At 35.6% G+C, this 27,098-nt stretch overlaps 1 protein-coding gene across 5 annotated transcripts in view; it reads right to left on the bottom strand.

The window, feature by feature from the left end:
* The window catches only part of SMARCA2 (SWI/SNF related BAF chromatin remodeling complex subunit ATPase 2), a 120,176-nt gene that overhangs the window by 53,334 nt on the left and 39,744 nt on the right, over positions 1-27,098 (bottom strand). For all 5 annotated transcript variants that reach the window (XM_082783242.1, XM_082783240.1, XM_082783239.1 and 2 more), the window contains 14 exons: positions 25,305-25,475; positions 21,252-21,305; positions 19,442-19,572; positions 19,179-19,239; positions 16,276-16,376; positions 15,785-15,932; positions 12,356-12,519; positions 10,553-10,619; positions 9,888-9,998; positions 8,321-8,563; positions 7,906-8,019; positions 5,829-5,936; positions 3,201-3,287; positions 2,256-2,302 (listed from right to left, as the gene is read on the bottom strand). In XM_082783242.1, coding sequence (XP_082639368.1) covers positions 2,256-2,302; positions 3,201-3,287; positions 5,829-5,936; positions 7,906-8,019; positions 8,321-8,563; positions 9,888-9,998; positions 10,553-10,619; positions 12,356-12,519; positions 15,785-15,932; positions 16,276-16,376; positions 19,179-19,239; positions 19,442-19,572; positions 21,252-21,305; positions 25,305-25,475 — 1,607 coding nt within the window. The remainder of the gene's footprint in view (positions 1-2,255; positions 2,303-3,200; positions 3,288-5,828; positions 5,937-7,905; positions 8,020-8,320; positions 8,564-9,887; positions 9,999-10,552; positions 10,620-12,355; positions 12,520-15,784; positions 15,933-16,275; positions 16,377-19,178; positions 19,240-19,441; positions 19,573-21,251; positions 21,306-25,304; positions 25,476-27,098) is intronic.

Below are 27,098 nucleotides of genomic sequence, written 5' to 3'. Positions count from 1 at the left end.
CCAAGAAAATCAGTCTCTTTCCTTTTGAATAACTAATGAAAGAAGTGCTACTTTAATTTTGAATAAAGATGGTAAAGAGATAAAAGAACGAGGCAAAAAGAACATGGAAGAGGAGAAAATCCTACATGGTATCTCTGAAGAGTCATTCCAATAAATTTCAGATGGTATCCATGTAGTTTCAAAATAAGGAGAAGGGAAGATGTCAGTTTACAATCTTCTCTGACTGTTCTCCTGAAAGGGATAGAGGGTCATAAAATCCTTGCATAACACTTCTAGTACTGGTATACTTTGCCTTAGATATGCGTCCTGTGCCTCCTCTGCCTTCCTATATACAGACATAAAATATAATGTGATAAGAATTCTCCTTAAGTTTCTTCATAAACTGAAGTCCATACTACTGAGAAAATGCTAAGCCATTTGCATACATCATAAGGCTGTCATTTGCCTCTGATAAGCAAGTCACCTACCTATGAGCATTCTTCATAATATTAAACACTTGACCATTACACTGAGCACATCCTGATACCAACTAATTTCTACTGGCAATCTTTAACTAAGTAAAGGGAATTTCCTTTTCATGCAGGTCAAGAGCTAAGAACACTCTTGAGCTTTGAGAGATGGAATGCTAAAGGGAAATGTTTTTATGAAGAATTCAGAATGATATGTATTTGAATTCAGTTTAGGAATAACATAATTTTGCTTTTGTTCAGAATGAGAAAATACCACATTATCCTGCTAACTCTGAATTATTTTCTGAAATTTCAAAAGCTCTGCATTACCATGTGCATAGACAAGTGAGACAGCCCTCAAATGGACACAGTAGACATGGAATAAAACAGTAAAATGTGGATGTGGTTAAAAGAATGATGGAAGCAATCCTCAGAACAGTCATCTGCTTAGCCAATGCTAACCTAATCCAGCAATCTTCTGTCTCCACAAGAAGGACAATGGGTGACACTTATCTTCCCAGTAGTCTTAATGCTCTATTTTTTTCTTTGTACAATTGCTTCTGAGCTAGAATTTTTACACTTGTGTCTGACAAAGTGTGTATACAGACTAACACAGTGAGTATGCTCAACATACACAAATCATCTACTCCTTTTCATCCTTCAGAGGCTGATACCCCAAATTTGAAATCCTATTTCCCATTTCGTATAATAAATAATAATATTTACTAATAATAGTATAAGGGGTAGTAATAATAGTATATATAGTAAATAATATTTACTAATATAGTAATAGCTTATATAGTAAATAATACTACTTAAAAATAGTATACTGAGAATTGTACAAATTAAATTTAATATGAATTATTTTTCACCACTAAACTTTAGTTATGCTTCAGTATGAACAAATGATACAAGTTGGCACATGTGAAATCCATCATAAAAGAATTTTGCACAGGAGAGGTCTCAGTTGTGCAGATAGGTGTAATCAGATGACACATGAGAAACACAATAGTTCAGAAGCAGCACAAAGACTTTGGAAAGCTTTCAGTTTTACTCTGTGGCATACAGTAAATGTTTGGACATTCATCTTTCAAAGTCTACTTTTTAGCCTGGATTAGCAGAATGACAGGAGAGTTGTAGCTGGCCTTATATAAGAAAAGGGACAAAGTAGCTGTACAACTATTTAGACATCCAGTCAAGCATGTAAGAACTTCTAGACAGATCCTCCTGGATGTATAGATTAGTATTAAAAAGGCCCTTGACACAATACAAAATACACTTTCTATAAAACCAGAAATATTTCTGACATGTATAATCCAACTCCAAGAAATGGAATTTCATGGAAGAGAAGGATCCTGTCTGATGTTAAAGACAGTCTTTAGGTTCCTATTCATCTTCAGGTTCCTATTACCATTATCTGTTTAAGGTGAATGCTTCTCTTTATGATACAAGACTCCTTGACATTAGTCAGAGAAACAACTTTCTTGTTCAGAAATTAGTGACAGAGCACAGATCCAGCATTACTCAAAGGAAAAATCCTCATTACCACTGAAAACCAATAAAAATGTTTAATTGCTAATTCAGAGAGGAAATAACTCTTCAAGCGAGAACATCCTCTTGCGGAGGGAGGGAATACTATAGAGATAGCTTTATGTTGATTAGGAGTCTTCTTAATAACAGTATTTCTATGACTGATTTAATTTAGAAACCACTTAAATTTGTTAGCACGTATCTTCTAGAACAAGGATGTGACGTAGTGGTTCCAGTACATCATATATGAAAAAGAAGGAAAAAGAAGAGAGTTACCCATTGATGACACCATTTGAGTAGCCTAAATGTTCAGCAAAGGACTCCTGCAGAGTTAAAAACATTGAACAGATTATTACAGACTCCATCAGAAACCAAAATTAAGCATCCTTATTTCAATTAAATTAAATACACGTATGTTGGTGTTTCACTTCCATTATGGTCACACTCTTAGAATACACCCTGTAGCACTAGTCCTCTGCTTAATGTTTTCCTGTACTGCTATTATTTGAAATTCATGGTCTGCAGGAGTAATTTCTGTCAGCATATATCTTACCAGATTACAGATACAGTAGAATGTTTATAATTTATAGTAATTACCGGAAGAGCGATTTTCAAATTACTCAATTTCATAAATTAGTATCCAGAAGAACAAACAGTAAAAACTACAACATCATAGGTACTTGTTCATTTAGATACAAATGTAGCTCCACATCAGATATTTATGACACTTTCTATATATACATAAACAAATTTATGTAGTTTGGGTCCTACTGAGAGATGCTATATACTAGTATAGCTCTACTAGTATAGTAGACGCTATACTAAAAAAACAAGGTGGAAATAGGACAATTTTGGCAAACACGGTAAGAGATCAGCAGTCTGCTAGTTTTAAAGATCCTACCATTTGCATTTTGAACTAGTATCTCTATGTTGTAAATTAAGTCTAAGTAGATGTTAAGTTGCTCTGGAATGTCTTGAATTCAAATAAAAAGTCACATTTTAAAACAGCACCACCAAAAGACTAAATACTTTAAGACTGGACTTTAGATTGCCAATAAAAAGCTGGTGGTTCATCCATTTTTTTCTAAATACAACGAACTCCAGCACAAACAACATGGATAGAGTTGCTCCCTCCCACGCACAGAAGCTCCAACAGAAGTTTTCTGTTATACTAGCCATCTGAATAAAAACAACTCTCAAAATCAAACCTGGCAATCTTACCTCAATGTGTTGAAACATATATGGGTGATTGCATATCTTTCTCAGTTGCATGATAGTGTTCATTAGAGTTTTTGCACCACCTTTTCCCTATGAGGATAAACAAGGCAAATCAAGTGATGAATCTAATTTCGTAGTTTTTAAAAAGATATTTTTAGATTCAGGTATAAAAATACCTCTACCTCTAACCCAAACACCAAATCATTTTCAGAAAAAAAAAAATCAACAAAAACTATAAGCTAGTTACCTTGCTGTATAATTTCACCTATCATAAAGATACTTCAAAATGTAAAAGGAAGACCTGGAAATAATTTGCAAAATGCATTCTGTCTCATATTCACAGTAAGAAGCAGCACATCTTCTGTCCTGCTTACTGCTTGAAACCATATGAATTACTTTGGGTCTGAACCCTCCTAGCAGAAAATAGTACTAGCTGGATGCTTTTCAGTTCTACAGTGTCTCCTCTTCTACCTTTAACCTTATAAGGTTAAAGAGAATCACAATGTGATTCTCCTTCCAAGACAAGTCAAAATTCAAGGCAAGACATAGTGAAAAGGCTAGGTAAGCACATTACATGAGACATCCCGATATTTTACCAACTGTATTTTCAAAACCTACTCCATAGCAAATCCTTTTGAGAAGCAGGACTGAATTCAGACAATACTCAATTCAGCCATAAGACACAATGCCCTCTGAACAACACTAAAGTATTACTAGGTACTAAGCTGTACAGCTGCAGTTCAGTTGCACCTGCTGGACACATGTTTGGTATCATCATATTACATCAACACTGCCAAACATTAGTCACTTTCAGATTCCATTTTGATTTGCTGTGATGTTATGAAACTGCAATCAAATTTGCCACAATATTCCAAGCTTACTGAACAATTTATTCAGATTTATTTGAAAAAAAAAAATCTCAGTGAAAGCAATTTAGCAATTTTCAAGAGTAAAATTATGTACTAATATAAATAAAATAAAATTAGCTAATACAGAAAAAGTACACTGTTCTATTATATTATATACTCCTAATACTCTACTCTTCCCTGGAAAGTACAATAAAATCATAACTTCTAAATCTAAAACTAAAATCATAACAAAAAGAGCAGGGATTTTTTATCTGAAGAGGCACTCCCAATATATTAAACTTGCTTTTATTCTTCTGAAATTCCTCTCAAATTTGCTTCACAATGTAGTTTGTATTTGTTCTAAGAATTATTCCCTAGAGCTTTGCAACTCTACAAATCCTCTCTAATCTGAACTGTGTGCAGACTGGATTTGCAGAAAGACGGGACTTTTTTTTTTTTTTTTTTTTTTTTTTTTTACTAACGCTAGTTCTTTAGTAACTGAAGCCAAGAGCACTCCATAAGCACTTCCTCTGCTGGTAACAAGTAGTATGGATAACACAGCCTAATGAAACAGTTACAGAAAAGAAAAAAAAAAAAAAAAGGAAGGTGAAAGGGAGGAGAGGGAGGTGTTGAGAAAACTGCAGGGGCAATCTGAAATGAATAAACAAAACGCTCAGTATAGAAGCATTATTGGAAGACTCTGAGATGGAGAATGAAAGGAAAGAGACCAGAACATGAAAGAAGTAGGACACCGTGATGCAAAATTAAAATGTGTAGAACAAAAGGACAGACAAACTACAAAATTTCATTTAAAATACAACAAAATAACATAAATTAATGTTTCCAAAGCACTCAAACTATGGATTTCAATGCCAATATCCAACAGTAAGTACCAGCTTTGTCTGGAATTTGAATAATCAACTGCAGAGTAAACAATCTGCATCAAACAAGCAAGGTAAAATAAAATACCAAATGCCACCCACTGTACAAATGCATCTGCAAAAGAATGCTGGAAAGATAGTATGCGATCACAACATATCAGTAAAATGCACATAATGGGGCCTATTAGGGTTCTGGCATGAATACAAACCTACATTCAAGCTGTTCTGTACAGTCTCTTAATCTATGAACTCTCATGGTGAATTCAATGTATTTCACATTTATTATAGCGTATTTTATATACACATGTAAACCAATGGATGGCAACCTGTTTCCTCTATATTAACTGGGTCAAGTGGGTCAAGACTAATGATGGCATAATCAGAATGTATTAATATGTATTCTAATATCCAATTATATGACTTTGAATCCTACTGTTCTTTTAAAAACTTTTTTATTAACAGATTAATTAAGTACAAATGCAGGCATAAAACCCTGGCTAGCCAAAACAAGGTTTATACTTAACTAATAGTTCTGGAAGATAAGATGAATAACCTCCTGTAGCCAGTGCTGCCACAGTTGCAATTATTCAGATAACTTATTTGATTAAACTCAGCCAAGGGAAGTGCTGTTTGTTTGGTTTGTTTGTTTTTTCAAATATCATCTATTTGCAGAAATGTATAATATACTATGTACAGTGAATACAAGTAGTATTTTTCCACGTGAATAGAGAATAAAAGCTGAAGTCTTTTCAAACAGGTACGTCTGATACAGATTTTATTTCCCATGAGAGGTATATGTAGTAAGAGCTTACATATTAATTTTATGAAACAGAAATCATACAGTTAGCATGTAACTTTAATACATTGTTTCCGATTTGTTCTATCTAGTCTTTCTTTTGTACCTTCTTGTCTTTCTCAGAACCATCTGTAAGAAGGATTCCCTTGGCTTGCATGTGACGGTACAGGATCTTCTGAAGAGCTGACATATCACATTTGATCACATATTCCACCTAGTGTAAAAAACAGTACAGAAATACACTGACATAATAACTTTAGCAGGATCTAACTGCAGGTTCTTGTCATCCTAAAACACAAAACAAAAAACTATTACTCTTATCTATAACCTAACAGCACCTTTGATTTCAGTGAGCAGCAATTCAAGTGCAAGCATAGCAATAAGTATCTCAAAAGTTTCTCTATGAGAGTCACAATTATTAGACAGGTGGATTCTAAAAATATAACTGTAGAATTGCCAAACATTTGTTTCTCATTCTGCAATTTTAACGATTAAAAATATTTTTAATGAATTTTATTTTAATGTTTATTTAACATGTAGCTTAAAAAACCCTGTAGGTTTAATAGCCTGTGTACAGTATTATGTCTGCACAGCATAATAAAAACATCATCACTGTTCACCTAGCCAGTAAGACTAAGTATACCTTACACTGCTTATCTAGCATTATGCTTGCCGAAACGAGTGGAAATATTTTCTCCATATCAACTAAAAATACAGGGAATTAATGAAACACTGTATGATCCCCGTAATCAGTTTAGTTTCCTATCCATACTAAAGCAAGTTTTGACTGCATACTATCCTTAAATACAGTAACACAGGATTTCATACCCTAATTTAACCCATTTTTTATATTATCCAATTTCCAGATTTTAGCTACATTTTTAATAAGTGACACAAAAGAAAAATAATCACAAAATAAAGCTAGATTAATGGCTAGATATCTTGTAAGGGATTATTAAAAGAGTAAAGTGCCTAATAATTAATAAACAGAATAAAAATTATCATGTTATTTTCATCTCAAAAGGACAAGAAGATCAACTCATAGAAGAGCACTGAGTACCAATCTGTATGCAGCTCCTAACTCCTACATCCCCAATGCCTAATAATGGATTTATCAAATACTGTGGCTTTAAGTGGCAGAAATCAGAATAGAACTAACATTTTCAATAGTATTTCTAAACTAACTTAAAATTTTTCAATTTATATTTCCTTCTCAAATACATATTCCATAAGAGGATACTGAGCATCTGACAGTTGGAGGAACAGAAACTCACAACAGAAGTGTTCACAATACTCCAAAGATAAGAAAGAATTTGAAAATAAGCTTTTCCTTTAATTACTGTCACTGATCATCCGTACAGAGTTATTTGTTCATTCAGCCAGTGGTAGTCAACTCAAAACACACCACACGAAAATTTTATTTTTAGTATGGTGTTAACACAGCAGACTTTAGAAACAAATTTTTCCTATCTCACCTTAAAATTTACTTTTTTTTTTTTTTTTTTTTTTTAATTTAGTTGCTGTTGTCATTTTGGGAAGGGTGAAAGGGAAAGTTGATATAAGATTGCAGAGGAAGACATGGTAAGGCATTGCCCACAGATAATGATCTTTTGAATCGGAGAATTTTACCTTCTGAGTTACAACGCTAAATACTGAGAATTGAAAAAATAAACAAAAACTTGTGCAATATTAACAAGCCACTTCACAGAACTCAAAACTCCTGGAATATTAATTTAGGATTAAATTGTGCCTGCTTAATAATGTCCAGAAATCCTTTAGGGATTTCTGTGAAATAGTTGAGAGGAAAAGGTTCTACGCAATTGGGGGAAAGGTGTAGGAAAGGAAGAGGGGAATAGACAGGACAGAATCTAATTCTCAGTGTATGGTCAACTCATTTACAATTTGAAACCAATTCCTACGGAAATAAGTAGCAGGCCTTATATAAACCATGGATAACTACAACTAGAATTAAAGCTGTAAGAATAAGGATGAAGCCTGAGAATGCAGAAGCTTCAGGTATTCAGAATTTCTCAGGTGCGAGCTTTCTTTGCAAGAAGTTATAAACAAACCACAGTAATAATACATGCTAGTAAAGTCTTCTGTAAAGTAAAACTGAAAAAGAAACATTACTTAACGCTTAGAAAAAGTATTAAAGCCCTTCCACAACTCCTCTCATTGCAAACCTTTTCTGGTAGTTGAGACTCAACCTCTTTCTTCAGTCTTCTCAGCAAGAAGGGTCGGAGTACTTTGTGGAGACGACGGATGATCAGAATAGTTTCTTCCTCATTTAAATCCACCTACAGAAGTTTATAAAAGTCACTACAAGACAACTCAGTATATTAAGTAATGTCTTGTCTCACATGAAAGGTGAGTATGTGCAGTAATTACTTGTATGTTACAATCAAACTCACTCAGAGCCCAGAAGAGATACTCAATATTATTTTTTTCTGGCATTATAAAAGGTGGCTTTTAGTTAATGTTAATTCCCTAAGTATCAGAGAGAGTTCAAGCACTACTGCTTCTGTATAAGCTCCATTTTGTTTTCAAAGTGTTTTGTTTCTGATGTTAAAAAATAAAACCAAAAAACTGCCACAGTACCCTTTCTCCAGTCATGGCAAATGGAGCGTTGAACCACTGTTCAAAGGTGCTACAACTCTTGAAAATAGTTGGGAGTAGGAAATTGAGAAGAGCCCACAGTTCAGGCAATTTGTTCTGTAATGGAGTCCCAGTCAGCAGTATTCGCCTAGGGGCCACATAATGAGTGTTCAAGACCTGAGTCAGCTTGCAATGATGGTTCTTCATTCGATGGCCTTCATCTACTATCATATATTTCCATCGAATCTGAAAAAATAAATGAGGAGAAGAGGAAAAGCTAGGTCACAGAGTCAATTTCCTTCCAACACGTGTAGACCAAAAATATTTCAAACCTGCAACATTTATCATTCTCACTTATGAGGTAAAAAGAAAAACACAATCATTATTGAAGCATCAGTGGCCTCAAAAGAAGCAAAAACAGGAACATACACTAGGTATGCTAAACCCAACACTGATGTATGAATTCTTACTTGAATTGCAACAGTAAATAGCTAATTTCCCCCATTTCTGGGAAAGAGTTTAAGGTGACTGGCTCTTTAAGGTCAGAATATGGTTTAGGCAGGAGGAAAAAGACTACAAAATCTCCAAATAAATCTGACCGTAACAAGAACCTTGAACAACGGACATGAGCATTTTCAGTCAAAAAAACTGTACTTGCAAACAACAGCAATAAAGCATATGAATGTATGAACATATGAACCATATGACTAGGAAGGCCTCAGTTTGTATTCCTCTGGTACTTTCATAAATGCTAACCAATGCCATTTTCCATGACAGTGCTGTTCCTCCTATCTTTTAGCAAAGGAGGGCAAGTTAAAGGTAGAGGTAAAGGAAAATTCTATAGTCTCAAACTGGGTTCAGAATCATGGTAAGAAAATGCACTGCCTTTGTATCAGAGAGAAAATAGCTCATCTATCTAGTTAAGTAATAGATTGAAACAAAGTGAAAATGAAAAGCAAAGGGACAGTAAGTCCATGCTTTCTGTACATGGCCGAATACCAACTTAGTCTGCTCTGTGTGTACATGAAACAGCCTGACACTCAACTAAAGCTTTCAAATACATAGATTGGAGAAACCCTTATTGACAGTTTTGAGCCTTTAATAACTGGGCAACGTGCAGTGAAGAGTCTGGAAACCAAAATCATGATACATATAATTAGTTACCTGAGGAAAAGCATGACATGGCTGGAAAGGATCTAATAAGAGCGAGCTTCAAATCAAAAACAGAATGAAAAAAGCAAGCATAGCACTGCAGATTAGAATAAGTGATATTAAGCAGAGAGGAGAAAAAAAATGCATTTTTCCAAGGGCAGGCAGGTCTACAGTACTGATAAAGTCGCACAGCAAAAAATTACTAACCTAACCATATTCAGAAAAATCCCGGTGAATACAGGGAGAAAATGTAACTGACAAATCGAGCATAAACAAAGGAATGGAGAAGTGTGGTTTAACTTTACTGAAAGATGAAATAACTCAGGATTTCCCTATAAAACAAAAACCTTCAAGTGGTGCATAGCAGAAAAAAAACATTATCTTAGAAGTCCTGCTGTTAAAAGACAGTGATTATTACCTTAGCAAGGATATGTTTGTCCTTTATTATGTACTCATAAGTAGTTAAAAGAACATTAAATTTTCCACTTCGAAGCTGAGGAACAAGTGAACGGCGCATCGCAGGTGTACCCTAAAAGAGACAAGAGAGTCGTTATTTGTTCTTCTGATGAAGTAAATAGATCCATCTTTTTATGAATTAGCAGACAGAGAAAGCACATGAACTAGTAATCCTACAGCATTGCAAACAATACATTTATACATTCCAGACTTCTTCAGAGTCCTTTCCCTAACTGGCTGCTAGATTGTAAGACTTTGTTTATGAGAGACTGAAAATATGCTAGCAGTCTCATCTTATTACTAATTGTTTGTCTTAACCATTACTACAGCAGCCAAAAAGCAAAGTAGTCAGCTAAGTATAAGATGTAAAGTATTTCTCATTTGTATTACTCTCATTAGAAGCTTTGCAATGTGATAATTAACAATTTTCTTCTGCATTTCACTATCTGAAAGTAATTATAGTTTATTACAGTCATCTTCTTAGGATGGTTAACTCTTACTGCTTAGTACATGATATATATGACAAAATTTTACAGGCAAGCAACTTACAAATGCATGCACAGGCAGGGGAAAATAGGCTGTATTTTCATTCCTTCAACTTTATAATCATATAAAAACAAATCAAACCTTGTAAGATATCTTAACCACAGAAGGGGCCCATTTGTCAAATTCGTATGTCCAGTTGGATAACGTCCTACCATAAAAAAAAAATTATAATATTTATTTGTAAAGTAAATTATTTCCTCTGAGCAGTTGCTTAACTTTCAACACATTCCATGTAATCAAACTACATAATTAAGAGGAAATAAAACAAAAAAGTTTTGTACACTCTAATAAAATACATGCATCAAAGAAAAGAGGAAACAAAGTGGGAAGGCTGTGTTTCTGATCTCATTCAGGAGTCTCTTCAAAATCTATTCAGAATAGTATTCTACAGGAATATTCATATTCTTGAGCATACTAAGGCCAAAAAGATATCCGTGAACAGAAAACAGATTTGCATATTACTTTATGCCACTTATGACCCACAAACTGAGTTTGCAAATTTGCATATATATCTTGATGATGTTGGCAATAGCATTCATCTGTTTTCCACTCTAATGATGTTATCGCCACCCAGTGAAACTATGCAGATCCATTTTTGCACTTCATTTCTGCCATAAGGTCACAACAAACAGCTTTTTAAACAGCTAGTCTAGCTGCCAGCATGATATTGCAAAAATAGATCTATTTATTTATTTTTAAATTTACTGGACCTATGACAGTAACAACTATTAATCTGGAGGAGGGAAAAGGCAGAGAAAGAAGGCTTTTAAGATGTCTACAGAAAATAAATTTCAGCTCCTTTCTTTTAGAAACAGAATAAAAGCATTTCAGAATACTTAAAAGAAATTTGAATTTTTCTGTGCCTGTATGAAAGCCGATGTTAATGATATTCTCCCTTTATTTTTAACTTTGTTATAGAGTTTCTCCTTATACTAAAACTCATCTTTTGTACTCACAAAATACTTTTGTACTCAGGCAAATCTGTGGTATTTATGCTAGTTAGCTACTAATGCAGCAGAGTGAGAAGACAGGATACCACAAAAAGAAATCATAAGAGATGACCATGAATATATGCCAACCCTTCCAGACATTTACATGCTCTGCACAATCGGTAGATGAATTATTTAACAAAAAGGCCAAGGAACTTCTATACAAATCAAGACTTTTACCATGTACACAAAGAAAAACAAACAAACCCTGAGATACTACATCTGTTTTACGATGCCTGACAGTTCTTATTTGAAACACGGTATTTCAGATCACTGAAAGCCACACCTTGTTTTTTTGGGAAAGGAAAATGCATTAGAAGAAATCTATAAAACAAGAAGTGTCTGGGAAAGCTACAGAAAAAGAAAAGGAGGTGGCATGACAGTCATAATATGGTCAGCTGACCAAGGTGTGAGGATCAGACATCAAGACTACACAATGGGCTATCTATCCAGTACTTAAAAGATTACCCTATATCAGTAAAGCATGATTGCATAGTATTTGGTGGGGTGGCAGCTGTTTAAAGAACTAAGTAAGCAACAGATTTTTAATATCACAATTCAAGTAGAACAGGGATCTGCAAAGATGTACTATTAAAGGAGAAACATTCCCCCCCTGTGGCTTAAGAGTAACTAACAGTAAATTCACTACACATTTCACTAAAAGAATAAACATTAAAGCTAATGGAATAAGGTGCTTTTATTAGCCATCTGGTCACCCTTCCAATGCTAGACAATTACCTGGGAAGACATGATCAATAGAAGTACAGAACACATGCTCAGTGTAATCCTACTGTGCCACCGCAACTTGTGGTAATGTTAAAAACAACTGTGTATTCCTAATAAAGCAATCTGCAATGCTTACAGTGATAACAACAGAATGAGATCCTCTACTTACGAAAGGGGAACAATGATGAGATAGGGGCCATTGAGTCTTTTGTGCTCCATCAAGTAAGTGATGAGTGCAATAGTCTGTATAGTCTTTCCTAGTCCCATTTCATCAGCTAAAATTCCATTCAGATTGTTATTATAGAGTGAAACCATCCATTCCAGTCCCTGGAGCTGAAATGAAGAATAATCATTTGTGTTATATAAAACCCATACAAGTAATTAACACTGACAGTACAGAAGTAAAGGTTCTAATGACCTGCCTACTTAGATGCTGGATTTCCTTCAGTAGTACTTAGAAGCATGGGAATCCCTGGCTAGCTTAACCCCTTTCCTGTGTCTCTTCTTCCCCTACTTACCCAACCCCTCAGCCCCCACAACAACAGACACAACAACAAAAGCTTTCAAGGTAATTTCTGGTAACAGAAAAAGAAGTCATCCACTCCTGTTCAGAACCAGTAAAGCTCAAAATATGAAGTCAGACTTTATATATGGAGAAAGGTTTTTTTTGTACTGTACACAAAGCAACATAGGTGCTCACATGTAAGACTGATGAAGAAACACAGCATTACACAAGATTGTCCTTCAGCTTCAGCACTACAAAATTTTAAACTTTTTATGCATATTTAATACCATTTGTCTGCCTCAATAAAAATCTTCCAAAACCAAATCTGCTGAGTCTGTGCAATAAAATTAATTTTAAGTCTCTTCTTGTATTTTGTTCCACCTCAGACTTCCCAACTGCATCACTGTTATTCTGAACCTCTTGTGGTACATGTCCATCTAGTGTTTGCTGTCTGTAACTTCACATGTCAAAGAATGCCCCCTTTTCTTCAATTATGCCTTATATAATAATACACTACCACAATCCCAGAGCTAGAAAGAAGCCAGAGATATATAGCTCAGAAATGTCTACATAACAGTTTTACATTCTAAGGAGTACTGCTAGAAAGCACAATCCCAGTATTGCATTTCCGGACACAGATTATTCCCTTCTCATATGGCCTTCCATGTATGTAACTAATACATCATTCATAGAAGTGCAATCTAAGCTTCTGCGTCAAAGAGCCAGACTTTCAGTGGGTCTCACGCATAATGACAGAACTAAATTATGGTATCTGAGAAAGTTCAGGGAGAAAGCAATATATGTTTGAAGTAACCTTCTGTTGCCCCTGCAAGAAAGTATTCAAAATAATGTTGATGATTTACTGGCTTTATGTACATGCTGTTTGATTTATATTTGGATACTAAATTCTCTGGAAGCTACTTTTACTGACCTCAAGACACCAAGAGTTGACAGATTTTTTTCTGCCACTGTATGCTTCCCTTACAAAGTAGCTTCAGAAACAAGAATAAGGACACTGTCCTTTCAGTATCATTCAGCTTTCTCCACTGACATACACTGATACATCTGGAAAAGTCAATCAGACCCAACTTAACAGTAAGAAACTCGGAAAAGCAGAAAAAATAGTTAAGATGGAAAAAGCATATGAAATATAGAGGACAGAGAAGTACAGGGAGACAAGGGGACAGCTGCAAAACAGTCTCCTTCAGAACATTCTTGCTAGAATCAAGGGCAAGTCTCAATGCTCCTTCCATAAAGCTCCTTAGAGGAGCGTGCCTCTTATTTCTAGTGGTAGCAATCACTATAAAAAAAACACACTAGGAAGAACAAAACTCCTGATTCAATTGCTAGATACCACATTAAGCAGCTGAAGGACCTGCTCTAATTGGTAATCCCTGTGAGTATGTCTGACTCTACAGACTGAATTATTTTGCTCTGTAACACACACAAAAATTGTACACAGATCTGCATAAATTAATAACATTTCTGTGTAAGTAATTAGAATTTAGGAAGTATAAGAAGTGTCACAATCCTGTCCATGGGCATTTTAAGCCAATACAGACATCGCATTAGTATTGTTATACACTGACTTCATTTATTGCACCAAATAAACCTTGCCACACAATGAATCAGGATTATGCAGTAAACAAGGCTGCTGAATGCAACTGTTGAATTACTGTTTCATTTGGTGCAAAGGCTAGACAACATATTGACAATGAGGCAGCAAAAATAAAGAAAGTCTCAGAGCTGAGAAAGTGCCATATTTCTCTGAATGATTAGATCTTGTCTTAGTAACAGATCTCCTCAATGGTGCCAGAAAGGTTATTTAACCCAGCATTTTCAAAATCAGTCACTGAATGACAACTTCCTCTTTAGGTGAGGGCTCAAAGCAAGAGAGCTAGAAGTGCTAAGAATTCAAAGAATTTAAATTCAGGGGGAGTTTTGCTATGAACAAATAGGACCATGCAACAATTCAGTCTCACTACGTCAATCCCCTGCCCAAAGCAGATTCAACCATGTTGCTCTGGGCTTCATCTGGTCTAAGACTGAAAACCTTCTAGGATGGAGATAAACCTCTCTGAAACCCCACTCCACTACTCTGCTGTCCTTGCAGGGACAATGTTTCACTGTATAACCAATCTGAACCCTCTTGTTTCAGCTTATGTTCACTGTAGCTTGTTCTCCCACCATGTGCCACTGTGAGGAGCTCAATATAGGAATACTGAACTGATTCAATAATAGAGAACCAGCTTAACACTTGAATTTTAATTAGCTTAAACAAGCTACTGCATTGATGGCAGTGCTGAGAACCACAGGAAGCAGGGACTGTAATCATAATACTCTGCACACTTAGGAAACAGTCTTCCTTCTTTCTAGTTCTTTGCAAGTACAAATAGATACATATCTTTATGACACTTTGGTGAATAAGTACTACTTTTTGTTTTATGTGGATATACAAATATAGTGGCCTGACTGCATAAAGATGCGAGTGTTGCTGGAACTTCCTAGAAAACTACGCAATATCACAACTGCTGAAAATACCTGTCAAGGACATTTTCAATTGTACATGAATTTAGCTTATGTCAGAACAGAAATTCTTAGTTATTAAATCCACTGAATGACTGTAAAGAGTATGTGACACCATCCTCCATAGTAAATGTTTCCCTTGTTTCCAAATTGTAATGCATCAGTGCATTACAATTACAATTGAAATATTGGGATTTTAATTAAAAGATTAAATCCTGAAGTTTTAAATATTAAAAGAAGAAAAATATTATTAAACTACCAGAGACAAAAACAGTAAGAAGAACTGAAACTCTAGGTCAATAAGAATAACAAAACCAAAACTGTTGGTCTACAATGAAAAAAAGTTACAATGTTACATGCATAAAGTTGTATTATTATTCAAGCACTATACATAAAACATTATCTATGATAGGTAACTACCATTTCTCTGCCCACATGATTCCCAATTTCTAACCTAATTGAATTCTTGTGCTCCTTAACAATTTTTTATTTTTTTCACCTGAAATATTATATTGAAATATATCTAGCACAACACAAATTTTAAACACTAATGTTTCAATTTCTCACCTGATAATGTTTTAATGTGCCATTAATGAGAAGAGAAGACTGCTTTTCCACCCTTTCTGTGATCGCATGTGCAACAGTGTAGTAGGATTGAGACCCTCTAGCACTATATTGCATACTATATTCATCATCCACATCTTGTTTGGCTGTCCTAGAAAGCAGACAAAGAGCTAAAGTAATTTCCCACAAACAAACAAACCAAAACCAAACCGCCATACAGTTTTTTTGACCGTAGCTCACAGATGTATGTGTAAAGAAACAGTGCAAATCCCAAACTTTGTCAAGTACACTGTATGGTGCGAGGCAGGTGTTTTTTAGGAGCACACAATTAATACCAAATGATTACATTCCATCTTCTGCAGATGTTCTTGCCAGACAAGCAACTAGAACTCACTGTAATCTACAGCAAGCTATTCTTGGGGAAACCCCTTCTAAGAAATCAGAATTCATAACAAAAAGGCAGGTAAAAAAAACAGCAGCTAAAGAACACTCACTCAATGATTTGCTTAGCATCTTTCTCAGAAACTTCCTCACTGTTAGGATCCAGAAGTATCTTCTCATCTGCTTCTAACCTACTCGACTCTTCCTCATCATCCTGCAGCAGACAGAAAAATAAAAAGGTGTGAGCGAGTGCAATATCTTCGTAATTCGTACCTTCAGTGGGCGTTCACAAATTGGTAGCTTTAATTGGTCAATGCCCTATCACAGGAACTTTAATCATGAAGTTCACCTTACACCTATGCTACAACAGAATTGCACTGTGGCATAAAAGATACTAATTTTTGACACATTAATCAACATGAAGTCACAATACTCTGAAATAAAAATTAATTTCCACTTTAATCATTTTATTTTAAAAAGCCTTCTTCTGTCTACCCTACTAATGGAGTAGATTCCAAACCATTTGTATTTTTATATTGTATTCCAGATTTATGCTAATTTATTACAGCTTAAAAAAAGTGGAAAGTACTGCTGTGGTAGGCTTTTCAATTTTAATTAAAAACAAATTGTACTTTTATTGTCATTTAATTTGCCCTCTGCCTATAGTTGCAATGGATAACCAGCAACTTGAATTCTCAGAAATGAAGCTGAACAAAACAGTGTTCTGAGGTTAAGTGTATTCTTTTGAAAACAATTTCCTTAACTATAAACAACACCGTTGCTAAAGAGTCTGTGCTAAAAATGAGGGCACATTTCCTTTTGACATTCCTCCTAGGACATCACATGGTGTCACCCAAATCTGACAGGTTATCAGGCTCTCACCTCCTTTCTTACTGGACAGAGTCTTATAAAATTACATTAACAGTGATTAGTCCTACAAAGACATATATATGTTCTTAACATCAGATAGCCCAATCAGTTTCAGTGTCTATTTGGTCTACTACTGTAAATACTCCTAGACTTACAAGATCCAAATTATAGCTCTACCACTACCCTGTTAACTGAACATGGTCCTTCTCTACTTCCCAGTTTTCTCTACTTTAGAAAGTTGTCTGAAAAATGCTGTGCAAGCATTGGCATTGAATATGCACAGTATCTAGTGTTACGATCCTGATGGAAGCAGTTACGGAGGTAACTTGACTGCAGTGAGAAGGATTTTGACATAAAATAACTGCTCAACACAAACAAGAGAAAATGACTGCCAGCCTAAAAACTCAGCCTGGAAACCAGGCCTGAGAACTTGGCCTTCAGTCTGGGAACTTAGCCTGGGAACCAAGGGCATCACTTAAGTGTGACTGAATACATAATACCAAAGGCATCCTGAAGATACCACTGATAAAATGGAACAATAAATAAAGCACAACTTATCGCCTAAGAAAGTAGGATCAATATGAAAAACAAATTTTTTGTTTAAAGGAAAATAATAAATATTATCATTGCCAGTCTCACAAAGAAAACTAAAATTAACAGCACCTATTTGGTCACCAAAGTGGTGGTGTCCTACGCCCTCTTGTGTTTCAATGAGAAAATGAAAAATCAGAGCCTGATTTTTACTCAAGACGGAGCTTCTCCATCTGAGAAGCTTCCCATGCTGCTTGTACTCCTTTCTCTCTATTGTTTGCTTTAGTTTCTCTTCCCTCTTCAAAGAGGCTGAAGCTTCACTAGAAGTCTGATTAACTCTGTGACTCCCCGATATCAACACCTGAACTCTGTGGCACTCCACACCTCACAAAACAGACCAACTTCAAAGTGAGACTCAAAGTGAGACTGTTGCTTTGGTTGCCCTTCTGGGACCATTCCTGGGAGTGCTCAGTCTCCTCTCAGATCAGTTTTAGATTCCCCTGCACACTTCTGGATTCTGTTTGATTTGCTTGATACCAGCAATTTTATGAACTTGAATGTAGTACAGTAGTGATAAATATAACCTACCATAAGTCTATTTGCTGTTATAATATTACTAAGTTTGTAACCCATTAATGTTTTCACTTCCACAGTATTATTAATATGTTTGTTGAAACTGTAATTATCACCAAGCCATATCTGTTGCTATCGTATTGATTTTCCTACCTCAAAGTGCCTACTGCCTCTAATTGCTGCTACTATTAACTGGCACAATATCCTTAATATTTGTTATATCTAACAGCTTTTTATCCACACACACACACACACATATTTATATGTGCCTTATTAATCATGGTATTCTTGCTAGAGTTGGTTGGAGTAATGAGCTAGAGTAATGAGGAATCATTAGTAAACAAAGCCTCCTGTCCTCATGTAGCATGGTCACTGTTGTGATCCATATACACCTGCAGGTCAGCTACAAATCCCTCCCCACACCTTTTGGATCACAACAGACCCTTCAGGGTCAGGATCTTCGTATGTCTTAATGTTAAGCCTAAGGGTTTGTTGTTTTTTTTTTTTTTTTCCAAAATTTTCTAACAGTAGTATTTAATTCACCACTGAAGTACTGAATCAAATATACTTAGTTTGAACTATCTGAACCTAAATCTTTGACTTCTTAAAGAATATAATATATAAATAACTATGTTAGTTGGAATTGCCAATAAAATCTCCAAAATATGAACATTAAAGATGTTAACTTTATTCAGCACAAAGCCCCCACACAGCTTTTTCTACTATACATTTTAAAACAGGAACTTGCTTATACTCTGAGTCAAGATTATTAACAATCAGAGTAAACTATTTCCCTTTCCTCTCCCCAGCTTCCAGTTAGGCATTTGCAGCATATATGAAGGACAACTTTTGTGAACTGAATGCAGTTACAGATCCAGTTATCTTTCCTGTTTGTATTATTCTTAAAACAAATGGACACATGCTATTAATTTCCCTTCCTTTCTTACGAAAAAGGAAGAAAGTATCACATGGGATATGAGCTTGTTTTTTACTGCATTACTTGTCACTATCTATCTATATATGTGTATTTAAAGACACATACCTCCTCTTCATATTCAGAACCACTTTCATCTTCACTGTCTGACCTGGGAGCAACTTCATAGCTGTAAAGAGCACACAGAATATGGATTACAGATAATAAAAGGATGAGGGATTAGATTCAGTAAATGTCCTACTCAGCTTACATATAGTAAATTAAAATGAGAATGGAAAGTCAAAAGAGAAAAAAGAGTAACTAGGACAAGCCCACGAAAAAATACAAAAGCAAATTGGAAGAAATAGCCCATTTGTACACTAACTACTTACCCAGGGTTCATTTCCAGCCATGCATCCAGTTGACTTGCTTTTGGTGCTTCTGGTCCAAGAAGAACTTTGCCTGTTTCAGTGTGAGTCACTTTGACTGGAAGGTCACTCATCTGACTGCTCTCATCTATGGGCTAAGAATTCAAATGAAATGTCACACCATAAGGCAACTAAATTTCATCCTTGTCACGCATAATGACAAGACAAAACAGCATCTTCAAAAGTACAAATCCGTACAAGCATCAGAGTTTCATGAGAAGACACAGCTTCCCATATGGCTACCAAGCCACACTGACTCACAGTATTTTTGTGTGCAAATTATCTTTACGTGAAATACACAAATATAACAAAATATTCCAAATAAATTTAAAAGAGCAAAGTTGAACAAAAGAAACTGCTGATTTTTATAAAAAACACAAGGTATGTATCTGTACAGTTGTTTAATTCCAGTTGTTTATACCAACAGACATCTGCAACAAAAAACATGCATCAACTTTATAGACTATCCTCCTATATGGAGAGATAAGGATGTAACAATTTCAGAAACTTTTTAGGTAAAGAAGATCTAATTAAAAGATTTGGTGTTCTGACTTCTTCAATAATGCCCATAAAGCATCTGCAATCAGAAGTCATTTAACTAATTACAGTGATCTAACATATCCAAATACAGATGAGCCTATTTTTTTTCTTTTTTTTTTTATTTTTTATTTTTTACTTATTTATTACTTATTTACTATTTTATATATATATACACTATTTTTTACTTATTTAATCACAGAATTTCTACTTTAAAAATTCTTTGCTTTCTACTACTGCTTCTACTGAAGCATCCTTTCCTAATTTATATGAACATGAAAAAAAAATCTGGTTATACAAAAGTGACTGAGTGTAAAACCTGCCTCCTTTCTGCAAATTCCAGAAGTTATAACAACGTTACATGTATTTTCCTTCTACAATTTCAATTATATTAAAGGATTTTACCATAGCTATTTAACATCAGAAAAAACGTCAATTGAAAGAATAAAAAAAGATGAAAAGTAAATTAACACAACATTCTGAAATATTTATATAAAAATAGTGCTGTTTTTCTTTTCCATTTTAACAGAATAGTTCTGAGGCAGAATATACTGGGTTACCACAAAAAATCTTATGCAAAGAATTATACAGAAAAGGTATTCATTTTATTTGCCTGAGTAAGAAAGAACATTCAAATCTTAAGCCATCATAATACTGGGGCAGTGATGCACTGGAATAGGTTGCCGAGAGAAGCTGTGGATGCCCTATCCCTGGAAGTGTTCAAACCCAGGTTGGATGGGGCTTTGAGCAACCTTGCCAGGTGGAAAGTGTGCCTGCCAACAGCAGAGGGGTTGGAATGAGATGATCTTTAAGGTCCCTTCCAACCCAAACCATTCTACGATTCAATACTATAATGTATCCTATGCCTGAGAGATAATTAATGGTGCCAACAATGCATTTTTTTAAAATGAAAAGCTAGAATGTATTGAGTTTACAACTACATTTAAAAAACTAAATTACATCTACACATGGGTTGCAAGAAAATTATTTATTTTTAAGCATATAACAAAAGCCAAGAGGCATTCCTCATTGATACATTAAATAAATTTTTATTTCAGTTTTCCATTTTTTGAAGAGAAACAACCTTAGCATAAATGCTTGCGTGGATAGTTTTTTTTCCTTGTTAGAAACAACAGGTGTTAGAGCATTTATCTCCATGATTTATTGCAAAGCTATCTCAATGGCACTCATCACATTAACAATCACCGTAAGAGTTGTAAAATCATAAAATTCATACCTCTCCATCAGGACCAAGACCAGATGCCATTCCTTCTGCATTTTCTTCAGCCTTCTACAATAAATAAAGAAGCAAAGAGTAACATGGTCAGATCATCAGTATATAGCAAATACTTTCCAGAATTACAGAATCAACTAGGTTGATAGAGACGTCCAAGATCACTGAGTCCAACCTCTGACATAACACTAGCAAGTCCTCCACTAAACCGTATCACTAAGTTCTACATCTAGACGTCTTTTAAAGACCTCCAGGGATGGTGACTCAATCACTTCCCTGGACAGCCCATTCCAATACCTAACGACCCTTTCAGTAAAGAAGTTCTTCCTAATATCCAACCTAAACCTCCCCTAGCACAACTTTAGTCCGTTCTGCCTCAACTTGATGTTATCTAAGCACTTTGGACCAAAAATAGGTTTCGTTCCATTTCTGCATAGCCAAGGATGCATATAGTTTAGTGAGGGTAGATATACATGTAGATAGAGATTTGTACAGTCACTATCACACAAGCAAAGCAGTTTGAGTATGGTTATCTACAAAACTGTACTCATTCTAATAAATCTACATCTAGGAAATTGCTAGCCTCCAGACCTAGAGCTTAGCACCTACAGACTGTGCTAATATAAATAAAATAGCAATTTGTTTTCATGGGGTTTACTATAAATTTCCTCTAATCTGATTTAAATTCAGTTTCAGAGATGTCACCAAGCATCACAGAGTGTGTATTTGTGTGCACACTTTTATTTGGGGTATGTATATGATTTATTTTTAAATAAATTAATTAGTCTGACAACTAACAACTAGTGGTATTTGGGCAATTCTTTGCACTGTCTCGATTAAGTCCAGACCACAATTGCTCAATTTTCAGAGAAAAAGAAGTCTGAGCATGTTAGTTGGAGTAAGCTGGATGTTTTTCTTCCCAAGTACCACTCTAAGAAACACTGAGTTTCTTCAAAGTATCAAAAATATTTCAATCAAAAAATATTTAAAAATATCAAGATGGTATGAGAAAGCAGAAGACTGTTTCCTTCCCAAGTGGCACTTTCCTAAATAATTTTGACAATGGGCAAGAAAGGACAGAATCCAGCTTCTGTTCCCATCACAGTGCAGGCTTTGAAGTACAGCATGGTTTTACTTGGGTTAAAAATATCAACAGATCAGACAGAAAACAAGAACAGATCTTTTAAATTGTATTTTATAGATAAACAATTTTTAAGTATTTGTAACATGTACTATAAATTTAAATAATCCATTCGACTGCTTTTTTTTTGTTTTTTAATTGAATAAATACACTGAAGTAATAGCTGAACTTCTGAATACCGAGATGATCCTCAATATCTGCTTCTCATCAAGACAAAATTCTTTGCCCTTAAAATCCACTTTCCAAGGCACAAACCTCAGACAAACATGCAGTGGTAGACATGGGTCAATTCTACATTTTGAAAAGGTATATTCTTATTTCTTTTGTGTAACCTTCATACTTCAGCACACATGCCTAATTATCTTTGTTAACCACTCCTTCACTTGAAATACCAAAAAGGAAGATTCCAGCTAAGCTCAGTTCTGGCCTTAAGCCTTTAAAATATTTATTAGCTATAATATTTTTAGATCAAACAAACAAAAAAAGAGAGACTTAAAACATTTCTCTGAGCTATAGAAGTATCATTGCATTGAGCAGGACCAACAATAGTTGATGCTCAGTCTAGAACATCAATAGGCTGCTTGCTTCAGCATTCCTGGTCAACATGCATATCTGTTGACAGAGAAAGGACCTGTGCCAGAACTGAAGAGTTCATAGTAGGGTAAGTTACGTTAACGTGTCTGGCCCAAATGAAGAGGCTATATTGGATGACAGTATTCTTTCCTTGGATGAATAAGAAATAGACAGGTGTCTATTATCCTGCATATGAGACTGTTTTCTAATACGCAAAGATTACAGCTTAGCTATAGTCAATGCTTACAACTCAAACACACCACCACAAAAAAGCAGTAAGCAATGTTTTTCATTGTGCAAAGCCCAGATCCCGCTGTGAGGGCAAGCATTTACAACCTAGGTCAACAAGGATTTTGGAAAGCAGAAGCATACATTTCAAAGGAGATGAATGTAAAAAATAACAGATTTCGTGCAGCTGTGTTTTGGGCAATACAAAGATTTCTTTAATGTACACAGCAAAACCAATTTTTTAAAAGTAGGAAATTCCACAGTAAAAGGAGAGGAAAAGCTCCTACAGATAAAGGTGAAAGTTTGCATAGCAAGTTCAACTGGCCCATCATATCAAAATTTCATCTGCTCTATTTTTTTTCCCCATCTATGACTATGTAAGTAAGTGGGACACGAGCTGAACAGAAGTCTGGAGACAGAAGGTGCAACTACAAGAATGTAAAAAATAGAAAAAAAATCTACCACAAAGATTTCCCAAAACTGTGTTCCTGAGAAAACATGGACTCATCTGAAATTTTATTCTCTGAAGAACATATGGTTCACTTGGACAGTACGTAATGTAAGCCTTTTTCACCATCTACTTCCTCATTGTGATTTCTAGGAGAAAATCCTAAGACCTCTCTTCTCTTATTTCTCTTTTAGTACGAAACACTTCACTACTGGTGTTAGTAGATTAATCTAAACTTTATATGGATTATGAAACATACATGGAAATGTATTAAGAATAGAAATACTACATAAAGACCAGGGAAATGACAATGCAGCTACTAACTTCAATGAGTGCTGCAGCCATGCAACAAAAAAAAATCATAGAATTATAAATAACTCTTTAAAAAAGGATAATATTTGCGTGCACTCCTATATTCTTGACAGGTGAGCAAAAGCTTAATGGAGAGCATCATCACAAGCAATAAGTTGCAGTTGATCAGGACAGAGATCAGATTTTTTTCTACTAATTTTCGGTTAGTTTTCAGGCCAGGAAGAGGCCTGGATTTTATTCCTCATACATACTTCGGCTAAACTGAGCATCACAGAGGCAAACAGCCAAATAGACAGTCGAATTCAAACATTTTGTTATAGCAGTGCATGTATACATCACACTTTCTCAGTAAGCACCATCTCTACTGTGAATTCTGTACACTAAATCAGGTCTGTTCTCATGGGCACTGTGGGTCAAAAACTCCATTTAAATTACATCTTAGTTGTAGAGGCAGGGGACTGTGTCTATATATTAACAACATACTCAACAAAATTACAGACATTTTGGAGAATGACAGGAGAAACTACAGAGTATTTCTGAGGTCATTCATCTTCAAAATTACAAGTTGTTATATCGTGGTATTTATTAGCACATTTGGAGTGCTGCCTATAAACAATGTAGATATGTTTATATTTGTATCAGTAACTAGTAGCAAACTAGGCACAGAAAAGGATTATAAAAATCCTCTAATCCATCCTGCAAGAAATTTAAGATAGTTATAGGACACAAAATGGCAAATCATTGTTTAGTAATCATTTCACACACAACGTAAATTTTTCAAAACTGTTTCCACAACCAGTCTCTCTGACATGGTAATATTTAGTATGAACAAAGATAATTTTGAGAAGTTTCAATTAAATGGTAAGAATGCACAATGAACATGTTACTGGCAGAATACCTTTTTATTATAAACCTACCCAAGTTCTTCCGAGTTATTTGCAATGGTCCTACAAGGTGGACTGACCCAAGTTCAGAATAAGTAGGTCTAAGCAAGTTTTCCTGCATGTAACAACTATGTAAACAAGACTCTTTTAACCTTCTCACAACTCATTTTGGATCTATTGGATCCGTTTGAGTATTTTAATTTTAATTTACACACCTGGCCCAATTTTGCCTTTGCCAACCACCCACAATTTTCTAGTCTTGCCTCCTCGTCTTCTTGGAAATTAGTGTCAGCAAATTTCTTATAGATTTCAGTGGAGAAAGAAGAGTACACTCAGTGTTAAGGATTAGGCAGTGTTGATGACTTTACATACACTGGTATGTATATGACCACTGGAGATCACCATATTAATCAAATTAAAACTGTATTTAAAGAAGACATGGCTTAAAGATGTCAGATATAACTACTTGCCTTCTTTCTTCTCCTCCTCTTCTTCTTTTCTTTGGCTGCTTGTGCCTGTTTATGTTCCCATACCAGATTAGTCAAGTTAGCCACGTACTCATCTGTCTGCTGCAATAGGTAGGCCAGGCGTCTATCCTTCTTTTGGTCAATCAGCTTACGGTAGCCTTCTTCATCTTCAGCCTAATAATACAAAACAAACATGAGCCATAACAGAAATGTTTTTGAATACCAACAACTCCTCTCTCTATAATCATGTGTTATCTTGGGTTATGTCATTACAATCTGTGTAGCTAGACAAGTATATGGATAAAGAAAAGACTGGATGACCATGCCAAGAGAGTCATATGCTTTGGATTAAGGGTCATATCCTACCTGGAAGCCAGTAACAAGAGGGATGCCACAGAAGTCTACCTGGGGCATGTGTTTAACATCTGTCAGTGATAGAGAGTAACAGATAAAAGACTTCACGATAGTCAGGTTTCCAGATGACATAAAACAGGGGATACCAGTTGATGTGCTGGGGCTGGCTGTCCTTCAGAAGGACCTGAACAAGCAAAATAAATGGGCCACAAATGGACCAACACAAACCTGATTAAGTTCAAAGACAGAGTCCTAGAGGTCCTGACAATGACACAGGCAGGTGAAGAACTCCACTGCATCCATCCATGGAAGTCAATTTATTCTGAACTGGATTTGTCAATGTGGCCTGACAGTAGAGAACGTCAACAGCATCCTGGACTGTATCAACTGGAATGTTACCAGTAGGGTCGTGGGAAGTGATTATATCCTCCTCTGCTCGTTCCTCATCAGACCACTTGTAAATACTGCTTCAAATTTCCCTAGCATGGAAGAGACCTTGATTGAAGCTGAAACTGTGGAGGCTCAGACTGGATTTTAGGAGACACTTTTTTCCCCCAGTCATGCAGTGCAACAGAGGCCCAGAGAAGTTATGCCATTTCTAGATCTTAGAGATTTTTCAAGACATGATTGAAAGAAGCCTTGAGAAACCTGGTTTGACCTTTATGCTGACACTGCTTTGGGAAGGAGGTTGGACTAGAAACCTCCTGAGTTCATGGTCAGCCTGAGTGACTCTGGAATTGAGGGATTCTGTAATTCTGAACACGTCCTACCCTCATGGAATGATTGGAAAATCTACAACAGTTTTAACAGGAAAAAAAAAAAAAATCACAAAAAAACACCTCCACATCAAGGAAATTACGATGCCCTAGAATCATTAAATATCCTAGAAGGAACCCACAGAGATCATACAATCCAACACCTGAACCCCCACAGGATGACCTAAAAATTAAACCCTATGTCTGAGAGCATTGTCTAAATGATTTTTGAACTCTGGCAGCCTTGGTGCTATAACCATTTCCTTGGGGAGCCTGTTCCACTGCCCAAACACCCTCTCTCAGTGAAGAACCTTTTCCTAACAACCCAAACCTCCCCAGCTTCACTCCATTCCCTCATGTCCTGTTGCTGGCACCAGAGAGCAGAGATCAGAGTCTGCCTCTTCACTTTCCCCCATGAGGAAATTGTAGGCTGCCATGATGCCCCTCGTCAGTCTCTAATCTGAAAAACCAAGTAACCTCAGCCACTCCTCATACATCTTGACCTCTAGACCATTCACTGTCTTTGTTGCTCTCCTTTTCTTCTCTAGAATTCGTCTTTTGTATATTGTGGCACCCTAAACTGCATTCAGTACTTGAGGTGAGGCTGCACCAGAGCAGAGCAGGACAATCACTGCCCTCAACCAGCTATCAATGCTGCGCTTGATGTACCGCAGGATACGGTTGCCCT

This window comes from Aythya marila (genome assembly GCF_965140915.1).
Source record: "Aythya marila genome assembly, chromosome: Z".
NCBI lineage: Eukaryota > Metazoa > Chordata > Aves > Anseriformes > Anatidae > Aythya > Aythya marila.
The sequence above is the reverse complement of the archived record's forward strand: the minus strand, read 5'-3'. Positions and strand labels throughout refer to the sequence as shown.